The sequence below is a fragment of the Rhipicephalus sanguineus genome, chromosome 3, assembly GCF_013339695.2.
Source record: "Rhipicephalus sanguineus isolate Rsan-2018 chromosome 3, BIME_Rsan_1.4, whole genome shotgun sequence".
In the NCBI taxonomy this organism is placed as follows: Eukaryota; Metazoa; Arthropoda; class Arachnida; order Ixodida; family Ixodidae; genus Rhipicephalus; species Rhipicephalus sanguineus.
This window is the reverse complement of record NC_051178.1, coordinates 201,240,245-201,254,008: the sequence shown is the minus strand read 5'-3', so window position 1 is coordinate 201,254,008 and position 13,764 is coordinate 201,240,245. Positions and strand designations below refer to the sequence as shown.

Genomic DNA, 13,764 nt, shown 5'->3' with positions numbered 1-13,764 from the left:
GTAGCCCGAGCCCGGCCCGGGCCCGAGGTGAAAATACGTCGGCCCGCCCGAGCCCGGCCCGCGGGCCGGGTCGGGCTCGGGCTTTCGGGCTACCCGGAGCCCGTGCACACCTCTAATATCGATATAGCCACCCAACACCGGTGGAGAGAGGGTGGCGAAGGGGGGGGGGGGAGCAAGGAAATGCAGGGAGGTTAACCAGACGCACGTCCGGTTTGCTACCCTTAACTGGGGGAAGGAATAAAGGAGCGAATAGAGAAACAGAAGAGAGAGATGGACAGAATAACAGGCACACTTGGTGAAGCACTTCGTCCACAGTCGGTCGTACAGACCTGTCGACATTAAGTACGTCAGTAACGCTTTCGTTGGCTTCTGCGCCTTCGAGGCACATGTCCGCCATTCTGATGCGAAACGAGTACGCCTTTGCAAATGCAACACCTATCCAAAGGCGACATAATAGCGTAGGAGCGGAAAATTCGCGACGGTGGCTAGTACGTTATTCTCATATATGAAAATAACGTACTCCCTGTCTTTCCGCTTGCTTCTTCCTTCCTTCATCGTATATGAGAATGTCGATATAGCAATGGTTCTCAGCCATGGATGCTTCGGGGCCCACTTGTGGACCCGTGGAAGTGATGAGGGACCCCTGTCACTGAGAGAAAAGGGGGTGTCATAAATTAGCACAAGATCGAATCCCGGCCGCGGCGGCTGCATTTTCGATGGAGGCGAAAATGTTCGAGGCCCGTGTACATAGGATATGGGTGCACGATAAAGAACCCCAGATGCTCGAAATTTCCGGGGCCCGCTTCGTTTGGTAAAGAGCTTAGTCATCAGCAGACTAACGTACTCGCTACCCTACCACAACATGAACAAAGAGGAGAAAGAAAAAGCCGACAAAATAATAAGGATGGCGTATAAAGCGGCTCTGCGACTACCACAAAGCACTTCAACTGCGAAGCTGTTAGCGCTTGGACTCCACAATACCTTTGATGAGTTGGCTGAAGCGCAAGTGACCACACAGATTAACCGCCTGCTACAGACGCCAACCGGCAGAGAACTTCTTCAGAGGATCGGTCTCGGTGGACAAGTACAGGCACATGGAAGAGCTAAGGAATTGTCGTGCTTAGTCAGAGCCTGGTACAAGATATGTCCCCTACCGAAGAACATGGATCCAATTCTACATGCTGGAAGGCGTAAAGCAAGAGCAGCTTACATAGATAAAAAGACAAAATATTTGAATACGGCAAGATTTACAGACGCAGCACCATATCAGACTAATGCAAAAAATATGGTGGCTGTGGTCACAGACCGAAAAGGAAACATTACAAGTTGTGCCTCCATAGCCCAAGCCTCCATTACAGAAGCGGAGGAGATAGCGCTAGCACTGGCAATCAAGGAGGGCAGGGAGCGAAAAGCCCCACTGACAATAATCACGGATTCGAAGGCTGCATGTAGGAACTACGAAAGGGGTAGAATATGTACGAAGGCCTTCCAAATTCTAACCAAAGCTCCTAGAGATTTTCCAATTGAATACACCCAAACGATTATCTGGGCGCCAGGGCATGCGGGCGTCACCGGGAACCAGTTTGCGGATGAGGCGGCTCGAGGCTTCACAAATCACCGAGCTTCCTTGCACACTGCAATAGAGGACCCAACGCCCCTAGACCCTAATTTTGCTACAATTCTTCAGTATTACAGGGAGAATAGAAAACTCTATCCAGCACCGCATAAGAACCTCACAGCAATGGAATCTGCGGCGTTACGCAGACTCCAGACAAACACATACACGAACTTACACAGGCTACATGTATTCTACCCCACAGCATACAGAGATATATGTCCGTGGTGCGGGGCCCCACCAACTCTGTTTCACATTACATGGGAGTGTACACTTCACAACGAAGAACACCACAACATGAATAACACAGAGGAAAAATGGGAGGCACTGCTGTCCAGCTCGGCCTTTGATGATCAGCTTTGTCTGATCCAACGGGCAGAGAAGATGGCAAGGGCCAGCGGAGCCCTGGAATAGGGGCCCGACCATTTGCTTTGCTCCGCGTTATACGCAAATAAAGTTTCTCTCTCTCTCTCTCTCTCTCTCCCCTACGGCGTCTATCATAATCATATTGTTACGAGGCATTGTGGATGAGCACGCCGTTGGAGACGAAGAGACGAGGAAGAAGCGGGTATGCCGCGCGAGATGCTGGCAGCCATTCGGTGGCACAGTTGCTTGTAAATATTGTAAATATACTTGCTGCTGTCTCTCTCGTGTATTCGTCATCCCCGTGACAATTTGGTGGAGGTGCGGGGTGGAGGTGCGGGTGGAGGTGCGGGGTGGAGGTGCGGGGTGGTTTTGGGGCGTGAAACCCCAGATATTAATATGAATAAATTAGCACAACATGCAGCGTGAAATAGGTGCCTTTTATATCTCCCTGGCAAATCATGGTCAAACTAAAGTGCCACACCAATTGGATTTCAACAGCTTAGCTTGTCAATAAGTCGTGCGGTCTGCAGCCACATTCAACCTCTTTCTAGCTATGTTTGCTCTTCAAATATGCAAGCCTAGAAAAAGTATGCTCGCGTGCATACGTCGTAGAAAACTGCAACGAAAGCTTTACAGCCATCTCATGGAGAAGGGGAAACATACTTAAGCTCCGCTGCAATGCAAAGCTGTTATGTGGTGAAGCATGCGAAACAAATCGGAAGGGGCCCCTGCCGCGGGACATAGTGTGCCTTCAAAAAACGCCGTTTTTTTTTTTTTTTTTCGACAATGGGTTTCGCGGACCTTTAGAAATGGTTTCGCGGAACCCCTGTGGTCCGCGGACCCCCTTTTGAGAAGCACTGTTCTATAGGCACTCATCATTCATTAGACGTGCAACCGAATTTTCGTTTTCGGTGTTTCTGCAGTCGCTCACCTCAGCGAACGCGCTCGATGATCCAGCTGCGAACGGCACAGAGTTGGCGAATGCGACCTGGTGCGTGGGCCACAGGCCATCCTTCACTGTGAACAGCTCTTCTAGCGCCGTGAATGTCATCCTGGACGAGCCGCAGGGCGAGGATCAGTGGACCTGTGTGTGCGCCATCAACACGCTGCTGGCGCCCCGCATGAAGGAGATCGCGTGCTCGAGAGACGACTCCGTCCGGACACCACCACTGTGCCGCGGTGTGAGCGGCAGTTCCAGAACCATCTACATCGGAAGCCTCACGGCGGAGACCAAATACACTGTCTGCGTGCGCTATCTTTGCGCGGGAGAGAACGCCAGCGCTGTCGCCTGTCAGCCCACTACAACAGGTAAGAGTATGAATGAATGAATGAATGAATGAATGAATGAATGAATGAATGAATGGGGGAAAAGAATTGTTCCCGCGCTCTCAGTTCTTTGAACAACTATGAATTACAAACGAGCCCAAATATCCATCCTTTTGGGCAGTAGCGTGGCCAGAAATTTTTCGGGGTGAGGTGGTGGGGTTCAACCACCCTTGATGCATGTTCGTGTGTGTTGTGTTTGTATGTGTGCGTGTATATACAAACATGCAAAATGGAAAAATTTCGGGAGGGGGGAGGAGGATTGAACACCTCCTCCCCTTTTCAACGCCTGCTTTTTGGGGAAAAAGGTTCTGAATAGAGTAGCTAACTGGGAGTGACGTGATAACATTCGGATGATCCGGCGATAAAGAACAGAACGTAAAGAAAGAAGTCCACGAAGAATCTCTTTCGGGAGCTGTCCAAGGGAAGGGTAAGCGTATATATAGTTCTATTGCAGGCTGCAGCGTCCTTAAAACGCTGGTTAAGACACTCGACTTCGGAGCGCGGGGCCCCAGGTTCAAACCCACCCCCACCAAGAAAGCTCATTTCGTTTTATTCATTCATTTCTTTATGGCGATGATTGTATTTCGTGATAGAGGGACTGACGGACAATTTTCTTGTTGAGCCAGCATAGAAATGCTTACGCATTTAAAATGAAGCAACGCCGCTTAGCATTACGAGTACCAGTCCACAGAGGCTGATATAGATTCGAGTGCTATTTTGCCGCGATATGCAGAACCCATACCGAAGAGCCAGCCAGCGCCACCGACGCCATTCGAAATGACCGTCAGTGTCGTCGCCTCCAGCAACACGGCCAACGTGACGTGGAGCACGAGCGAAGTTGCTGCTCACGGGTTTACCGTGTCGCTGTGGAAGCCGGTCACGCACAGCGCCCATGACCAGGAGCCCGTTAGTTTGATCAAGACCAGAGAGCCCCACTGCGAGTTCCGTAATCTGGAACCGTACACACTTTACAAGGTGGAAGTGAGCACCGTCGCGCCGTATGGTGGAATCGTAGCCAACGAAACCATCTTCAAGACGCAGCCTGGAGGTGAGCCCTTGCAGCAGCGACGCTCGCCCTAAGGCTATATGCTAAGGTGGCGGTCTCACTCCGGCGGCACGAACACGTCGGTTTTGTCACTTTTCCAGCTGACGCGGCGGCTGTTCTCCGTGTTTCATATAGTTGACTTATATATCATTGAAAAGCTTGATCTTTGTACATTTCAAATATATTTATTAAAAACAAGTCAACCATTAGTATTTGGGGATGGATAGCCAAGAATAAGCGCAAGTTACACGGTTTTGGCTGACTGTGCCTCAGCAGTGACCATTTTTTGAAAAATCTGCAACAGTTACAGCACTGTTCTTTGCGCAGCACATTCAAGACATATTTACCTATTTTCTCAACGTAGCAAATTGATGCTGGACTTCTACTTTTTTGTTGCTGAGCTTTTGAAAACAGCCAAATTTAGTAACTTCCGCAGCAGATTGTCCAGTAACTATTCGCTAGAGAAAGTTCATTTTCGGGGCGTATGTAGAGGATAAGATTTTCCGTCTGAATGCTCAATTTCATCGATGTGCACGTGCTACTTTTTAAATTATATTCATCTAAAGTGGGCAATATTCTCAATATAGGGACCTACCGTGGCCCATATTGGTGGAAAGCTACTGAACTTCCATGGCCGAATTTGCACGTAAGGAAACTAGGGTCCCCGATCTACCTCCTCGACGTAGCGTTTTTCAATAAAGTAAGCAGAAATGCGATACGAAGCTCGTAAACTCTCGTAATTTTTCATGCTGAAAACGTCAACAAAAGCGGAGTAATCTTCAAACTGCGCTGAAATCTCAACATGCAGAGCTTAAAATATAACAGTTACGGTCTCTTTATATAATTATACACACTAATCACACACAAATGCTGCAGGAACACTGAGAAATCTGCATTATTCCTATCACTACAACGAAAATCTTCCTCTAGCGCCACCTAGACAGACAACACGAAAGCGCTGAATTGGAAAGCTCCCCGTCTCCCCGACTGTGGCGTTCGAAAGCATTTTACCTCAAGGGAGAATGTCTTTTCTAACTTCAAACCATGCCCCAGCATCTGTAAGTCTTCTCTTTTTGTCGGGAGCGACTAAAAAGCCACCAAAACATGCCCGCGTTGCCAGACCACTTTTTGGTGCTGTCCCTAGGAAATTCCAAGCGAGATGTACCTAGCCTAGTCCCGTTGCTCTACGTGCGTGCGAGACGTTGATCATGCGATTTAACCATGGAAATGCAGGTGGCTTGATTTAATGGACGCACGGATAAGGTGCATACTTGCTGCTTTCTTTGAGAAGTGCCACTTTTTGACTAAGGGGCACGCAGTTCGCAAGGCGGGGGAACGAGGGAATCAGTTTTGTTTCAGCTCAATGATACAGTGTATTAGGTTTCATTTTTGTGTTAACCTGGCGTATCAAGCGCATTAGTTTACGAAGCTGGTTCTTTTTGGACGACGAAGTTTGAGACATGATCGGAACTTGTTTTGTGGTTCCAGAAAAGCCAGCTTTTCCCAAAAGGTGCCTTAGAAAAACGTTTAGCTCCAATATATTCCGTGATATATAGTCACCGAATAATCAATATTATTGCTTGTTTTAAACAAATGCTTGCGGCGATCGAGCAACCACGCGAACGAGCGTCACGCCGAAGCCGGCCTCCCTACTTGGAGCACAGTATGTGTGTACTAGGCGCAGCAATGCAGATTGCTCAGGGGCGTAGCCAAGGGGGGGGGGGGGGTTCAAACCCCCCCCCCGAAATTTTTCAATTTTGCTTGCGTATATAGGCACGCACACATACAAACGCACGCACGAACATACATAAAGTATGGTTGAACCCCCCCCCCCCCCCCCCGAAAAAAATTTCTGGCTACGCCGCTGAGATTGCTTATTTTCTCATCAGATCAGTGGAGTTCCCGGTGCCTACCGAACACATAATGGTGATGGATCTAGGCCATCCTCAACCGCTATGTATGTCGCATATGCATGCATGGCTCCCATCGCATGCGTGCGGTATCAAGCTGATATATGAAACATCATTGTGAATAACTTTTTTTGCCTAGCTGTTCTTTATGAAATATTTTTTTTTTTCACGTGCTTTTCACATATCCTATCATCAGTGAAAAGGAGTAGCCGGTGCTATACAGAAGCACCAACATCTCCTAAATATCGTATAATAAAAAAAGTATTTGTTTACGCCAGGAAAATCAATGCTCCTCACCACATAATGCTTCGCTGAACCGACCAATGTGTTACGAATGCACACTGTCGGCTAAGTGTATATACAGTAAAGCTCGCATGCATCGGAATCAAAGGACATCGCTAAATAGTTCGATATACTTGTAATTAAAATGCATAAAATGCCTGCCTAAAGCTTAAATATAGTTGGTACATGTCTTGATATATGCTGAGCATGTGCAGCTCAATGAAACGAAGACAAGAGAAGACACATAAACGACATAGCCTAGTCTATGTCGTTTATGTGTCTTCTCATATATATATATATATATATATATATATATATATATATATATATATATATATATATATATATATATAAATATTCATGCGTCTCGGATACTCTTTCCGGCAACTAATTGCAGCCACAGGTAGAAGCTTCACAGCGTGGCATTTAGTTTTCGTCGCATTACACCCCTGTGTAGCGGTAAAACTTACAAAGCAATTCCTTCATTGTGGAGCGCAAAGAAATCTGTGCTGCGCACGCCGCCCATATTTTGACTCGTACCCTGCTTGTTTACGCCATGCTTGCACTGCCCCTTGGATTCAATGCACTATATATTTACATTATATATACGTGCTACAAGATGACAGATTCACTATAGTCAGCTTTATGTCATTGCAGCTGTGTTATGCCAGAAAGCATGTACTGTGCATCGATGATTCGTTGTGCAGCGAAGCCCACCAGCAGGGAAATCGTAACTGCCACATACGTTACCTGATGCTTTGTCTTCTTTACTTACAAAAAAAGGCGCCGACGCAGTCTCCAGTCACCGTACGAGCACCCAAACGTCTAATAAATGCGAAAGTGCATAGCAAAGGTTTCTTCAATTCTTCTACCCGCCAGGCAAACGAATTAGCAGCAACCCTCTACATTAGAGAACAGACCAAGTCACTTCTTGGAATAGCTTGGAATAGTGTCATGGAGAAACTTAATTATGCCAACAGAAATTATTACAAGATACCAATGAATCACGTGGCCTGAATTCAGCGTGATCGCATAGTGTCAACTTGCTGCACAATTGCGACGAGGCGCCGCTACGGATGTCTACTTCAAACGCCAGCTGCTACATTTCAGGTCAAATAATAAATGGGCTGATGATGGATTTCTTAGCGCTGCTGGTTGTCTCAAGAATCTGTATAAATTCAAGCGAATACTCGCGAGGTAACATAAAGCAGGGCATACACAGACATTTTAACGCAACGTACGCTCTCGAGTGCCTCAAGTTTCACCTCACTTGACGACCGTCGGGCACATCGGATTCGAAGGGGATCGCGAAATAATTCGATATATCCATTATTACAAATGGAAAATACGCCTGTAAGCTTTAATATATGACTGATGACTGATTCCTTTAAGTTGCTTCGAAGCCGTAAATGTATTATCAACCACTTTGCGGCAGCGAATCCTTCTCGGCCACGAAGGGCTAGAGCTTCACAGCGTGACGTTTAGTTTTCTTCGCATAACGCCACTGTACAGCTGTGAAGCTTAACAAGGCAAATCCCTCATTCTGGAGCGCACTGAGTTATACCAGGCGCTTACATCGGAACACCACTGATACCTTGAAGCGTGAACTTGTTGGCTAGATGGTTCAACCTAACTTAAGGGAGCAGCGCGAAAGACAGGGACAGAAAAGGCACACATACACCCACACGTAGCGCAGTATGTGTGGGTATGTGTGCCTTTTTATTTGTCCCTGTCTTTCGCGCTTCATCCAAATTGACAGCAGAGTCAATGTCTCAGCAATCTCACTCATTTCTAAGCGAACACTCGCGAGGTAACACAACAAAGCATGACACAGATAGACAAAATCTTTAAAGAAGACACGCCATCATGTGCCTCTAACAGTTTCAACTCGGCCTCTCGTTGCTCTCGTCTGCTCTCGCCAACTTGACTAGGGAATTTTTGGGTACACCACGGCGCTAGTTTTGCTCGGCAGCACAAGGTAGCCAACATGAAACATGCTTACACCGCTAACATTGGGCGATGTTTAGGTGGCTTTTTAGTCTCGTGCCTTTTTGTCTGCCCTCCGGAAGGCTGCGTGGGAGAGCGTGAAAGCTGGTGTGAACTGTGAAGTCCTCTGAGGGTATGGGGTGAGGGTCGTCAAGTGAAAAGAAAAGCCGTACCCTTGGAACGTCCCCCTCGTGTGTGTGCGTATGTTTGTGGCCCCACTCAGGCGACCACGAAAAAAGGAGGGGTGTGCAACGACGGACAAAAGAAAGCAGAAAAGCGGACAGTGCGCGTGCGATGCGAGGGAACTGAGTAGATCTGCGTGGGCGAAGTATGTTTTGAATAGCACCTCAGTTTTCCTTTTTTTTTCCCCTTTTTTTAACAAAAAATGTAGTTTTTGAGAAGTGTGGTTGCTGGGCTTGTTCGTATGAATCCGCAGCAATAAACATCATAAATGCGAGATGAGGCACACATATATAGGAATGACACGACAACTGTTTTGTACTTGCTGTGTGCTCCTTTCTGCCATTGCTAACAAACTAAACACCGCACAGTTAAACTAACTAAATTAACAATAGATTTATACCTCCACTTCTACAAAATGTAGGTCACTCGAATTTCTTTTGTACCGGCTACCTTTCCTTTATGCGTCGCAGCATTTACCCCGGGCAAAAGTACACTCACAGAATAGACCGAGTAAAAAAAGGACTCTTTTTGTCCCACAACAATAATCGTCATTTAATGTGCCTGCCTTTCCTTGCATTATCGCTGCGCGCCCGGCACTTTCTAGTCACGAACGGCGCGTGCGTTATCAGCGTGACAGCATTCCTGATAGAAAAGTGGCCAGCGCCGAGTTTTCAAGAAAGGAAACGCAAGCAAGCCAGATGACGATTATTCTTGCGGGACAAACAGACGCCCTTTTTACTCGATCTATCCTGTGAGTGTACGGCACGGTAGGAGTGCGTGTCGCGAAAGTAACCCATCACGTTCAACTGCGCTTGCTGTGCTCTGTACTTGCTAGATTAGGCTACAAGCGGAAACTTGGCAGGATACGCTCGCTCCGATTCGCCGTGTATCATATACTTTGGCAAGTTATGCATCGGACTGTTTCGCTTCAGGACGTGGGTCCGATTTCCGCCTATGCCCCGCCACGGTGGTCTAGTGGTTATGGCACTCGACTGCTGACCCGAAGGTCGCGGGATCGAATCCCGGCCGCGGCGGCTGCATTTTCGATGGAGGCGAAAATGTTTGAGGCCCGTGTACTTAGATTTAGGTGCACGTTAAAGAACCCCAGGTGGTCGAAATTTCCGGAGCCCTCCACTACGGCGTCTCTCATAATCAAATCGTGGTTTTGGGACGTTAAACCCCAGATATTATTATTATTATTATTTCCGCCTACGACGGGCGCATTTCCATGGCAACGAAATCCACGAACACCCGCGTATATATTTCAGTACCCCATGGCGGCGTTCCTCATAATTACATCAAGCTAGCTCCAAAGGGACGCGGGCGCTTGCGAACTCTGCCTCCGCCCCCGCTACCCTGCCTCCGCCCCCGCTTCTATCACGCGCACCTTTAGACAGCCTGAGGTTACAGCCTAGGAACTGCGAGCTCACTTTGCGTATTTCTCTGATTCATTGCTCTTGCTTTGAATTATTGAACTTTGTGGTGTGGAACGCGGTTTCTGTCAGCCCAGTATCGCAAACTTCACACCTAAATTTGTATACCTGTTTGCTAGAATCACAAATAAAGTTTACATAAAAAGCCTTAGTGGTAAGCTTCGGCCGTATTTGCGGTCACCCTGTGGCATGTGCGGGTACATATTCATTGGGATTTTCCGAATGGTCTACATCTCTTCTGGCACTTGGATTTGTATGTTTCGGCCCTAAATAGTACGCCTCCTAAGTTTTTTATTTCTTCAGTGAACCTCCTCAGGCAAGGTTTTACAAACGGCAGGTAGCATACATGCGTGATACGCGCTAGGGGTCCCGGTTTGTTCGCTGCTGTATATCCTTGTGCGCAGCCCATATCGGTGACTACGCAGCAATTCTTGCTGTAGCGGGAATTTGCGTCCATTGCTGATGTGGTGAGCAGGAAACCCGAAGTATGACATTGTTTCACACAACACAGCTTTGCCGTCGGAAGACAGTGACATCCGATTGATAGCCTCCGGCCGGAAATCTTAGGCGCGTGCCTGTAGGCTTGTGTTGCTGCACTGGCGGCTGAAATCAACAGCTATTCCTCGATATCTGCGCAGTGCATGCTGTTGTGCTCGTGAAACGCGATCGAACACCTCCTCTGTGTTTTCCTTGCTCAGCTCGTGCTTTATCTGCCGCCGCTTTTGCCTGAAGGAGAAACGTTAGGGGCTAACAATTCAACGTCTTTGGAAAGTCTGCCGTGCTGAGAACTTGCGATGTCTGAGGATAGAGGGTCGTAAACTCGTTGCGTGAATCTTAAGGCTGACGAGCCGACGTAGCCGAAGTGGGACTTGCACCTAGTAGCCAGACATGAAGAGAAGCGTTTTTGAAAACGATAAGTTTATAAAAAGTATAGTGGGTATCGTTGTGCATAAAACACGTTTACACGAAAGCGACAGATGCGCATCGCGTTCATGTAAGCCATGGCAATTCGCTAGGAAGGCGCATTGCACTAATACGTCAGACAGGGGTGGTTTTGCGAGTCCCGGTCAAATCACAGGCCGTAAATCACGAGGAGAGTAACGGTGGCCTCCCGTCGTGCGAACTCCGGGCCTGCCTCTTTCGCTAAGGGATTCATGTTAGCGCAAAGCAAAAAATAAACACTCGAGAAGGACGTGGGAGGGAGCAGAAAGGTCAGGCGCTGAAACCTCTCTGTTTTCCTCCCACTCTTTCTGTAGTCTTTGTTTCTTTGTTCGCGCTAATATGTATCTCTTTATATAGTGGTTCATGAAGGAGAAAAAGGTGGTAATTTTTGTCTCCCGTGCTTGAGACACGGCTTGGCGCATGTATCCCTCTGACATCAACGAACTCGGCTAGCAACAAGTCTCACTAGCTCGCTATAACCTGACACCACATGGCCGCTGCGGTGTAATGCGCTGGGAAGGCGCATCGCACAAATGCGCCAGGCAGGTGTGGATTTCGAGGGGTAAGTCGACTCATGGACCACCTTACACAATTGAAGGGGAACGCCGGCCCCCCGTCGTGTCGGCTTCGAGTGCACCTCTCCGATACTATACGACAGCTGCGGGGGCAGAAAGCGAGGACTTCTCGGGATTCAGTGAGACAAGTTCTTTTCTTCAACATCCTTTGGAACTATTTTGTATTATGGCGAATTGATACTAACCAGCTGAAGTTTCAATTCAAATGAAATAAATGACGGTACGTATAGCAGGGAAAACTGTGCTGCTTAGGCAGTTGGCACGGGTTTGACACCGTGGGTCAGAGCGGCAGCGTTGTAGCACGCAACTGCCAAACTACCCGTCTTTCGAACATTCGGAAGCTTAGGTTACATTCGGAAGCATATGTTACACAGTGAAGGAGGAGCACACCTAGTCAAATAGAATTTTTCTTCTCCTACAGACGAACGAGAAGTTCTGTCGGGTATAATGAGGGGAGGAGGAGGGAGGTGGGGGGGGGGGGGAGGTGTTACACACAACCACTGGGCGCGTTTCTTCCACGGGGGAAGGAAGGAGGACATACGGGTTTGCTTACACCCCGTGTTGCAGGACAGGGTAAAACTGAGCCGTGTTCCCAACAAGGGCCGCAGAAATAGCGTCACGGCCATTTACAGGGTACTATCACAAACGGCAGGGTTTTGACAACGGGAGAGAGATCACTGCTATCCTGGAGGCCGTCTCGTCTTTATTCTTTCTTTTTCTTCCTGTGAGACCACCCTGTCTCACGTTCCAGCACAACTGCAGTGACAACGATGTCTTCTGGATACTTTTGCCGCAGGAAGTTCGCTGTCAATTCTACAGCGTAAATATATATATACGACTACGTCTGAATAACCACAAAGCTCACGCGCGCACTCTGCCAAATCTCCCTTTCTCTAAACATCTGAGTTTGCCAGAACACTCATTCGACAAAATACGTGTCACCCTCCTGCAGTCAGGCTTCCGCAGTACTCGTGAACGGGAACAAAGAAAGTCCTATTTCATCCACAAATTTGAAACAGTGACACACGGCATAAATGAAAACATGGGGAACCTCTCGTTTCTTCGGTCGTGCAAAAGTTAGTAGACGGGAAATGAATCCTGACATGCAATTCGTGCCGGATGCTAAAATGGAGTACCGAACAAGTATCTGGGGGAGCGGACCGACCGGACACCTTTGCGTATTCTGTACTTATGTGTATTTTTTTGTTGACATGTTCTTCTTTTTTATGTTTATCTTTTCTCGACTTTTCAGTATTCAGTGTATATCTTTCCCACATCTGACCTTTGCCTTTTTATTATTATATGGGTCATTCCATGCCGAATCACCCAGCGTTTTTCCGACCATCACAAATATGGCTGAAAAAATTTCCACGTTTTTCTTGAAGTTCAAAACTCGTTCTCCTCGTTTATTTCTGTTGCCAAAAATTTTCCGGCCTGTTTGTGAGAGTCTGTAGTTTTTGCGAAGACTGAGCTAAAGGGCATCAAACAACATTTTTTTGTAAAGGGCGTTTATAGGATGCACTCGATAAAATGGTATTTCCGGCAAGCTAATGAAGTGATGTAACTGTAAAAATAATGACTTTTTTATGTATATCGATTCTTCGAGGGCTTTTCGCACAAGCAAAATTGAATAAAGTTGCAAAGTTTGATATTTTTTTCCAGGAACAAGGCAAACTCAAAGGGTAGAAATTAATTATATACTGGAAGCCTGTTCGACATACTACAAAAGAAAAATAATTTACTCGCTGAAGGTGTAGCAAATCGTCTGAAAAAAAAAATTGCGAATTTCACTTTTTTTGAGAAAAGCTCTGTATTCATCGTCAAAAAACTTGCCTTGGTGGTCGGACTAAAAATATGCACGATACTTAATTTGAAAGCTCTATGTATTAGCTGAACATAAGCAAGTTACAAAAGGGTATGATTTTTTTAACTTGATAAATATTTTTTTGAAATTTTGTATCTCCACCAGCTTTTCGCCGACGTAACTCAAGCGGCATGAAGCACTCGCAAAGGCAATCTTCAGCCCATGCCCACTCACCTGGGATGCAGACGTCAAACATGGTGCTGTCTATAAAGTAATGGAAAAGGAAATGGGGTTGCA

At 47.2% G+C, this 13,764-nt stretch overlaps 1 protein-coding gene across 1 annotated transcript in view; it reads left to right on the top strand.

Moving 5' to 3' along the window:
- LOC119388110 (tyrosine-protein phosphatase Lar) overlaps positions 1-13,764 on the top strand; it is a 30,496-nt gene that overhangs the window by 7,610 nt on the left and 9,122 nt on the right. Inside the window, exons 2-3 of the mRNA XM_037655741.2 lie at positions 2,905-3,289; positions 4,041-4,355. Of these exons, the coding sequence (XP_037511669.1) occupies positions 2,905-3,289; positions 4,041-4,355 (700 nt within the window). The remainder of the gene's footprint in view (positions 1-2,904; positions 3,290-4,040; positions 4,356-13,764) is intronic.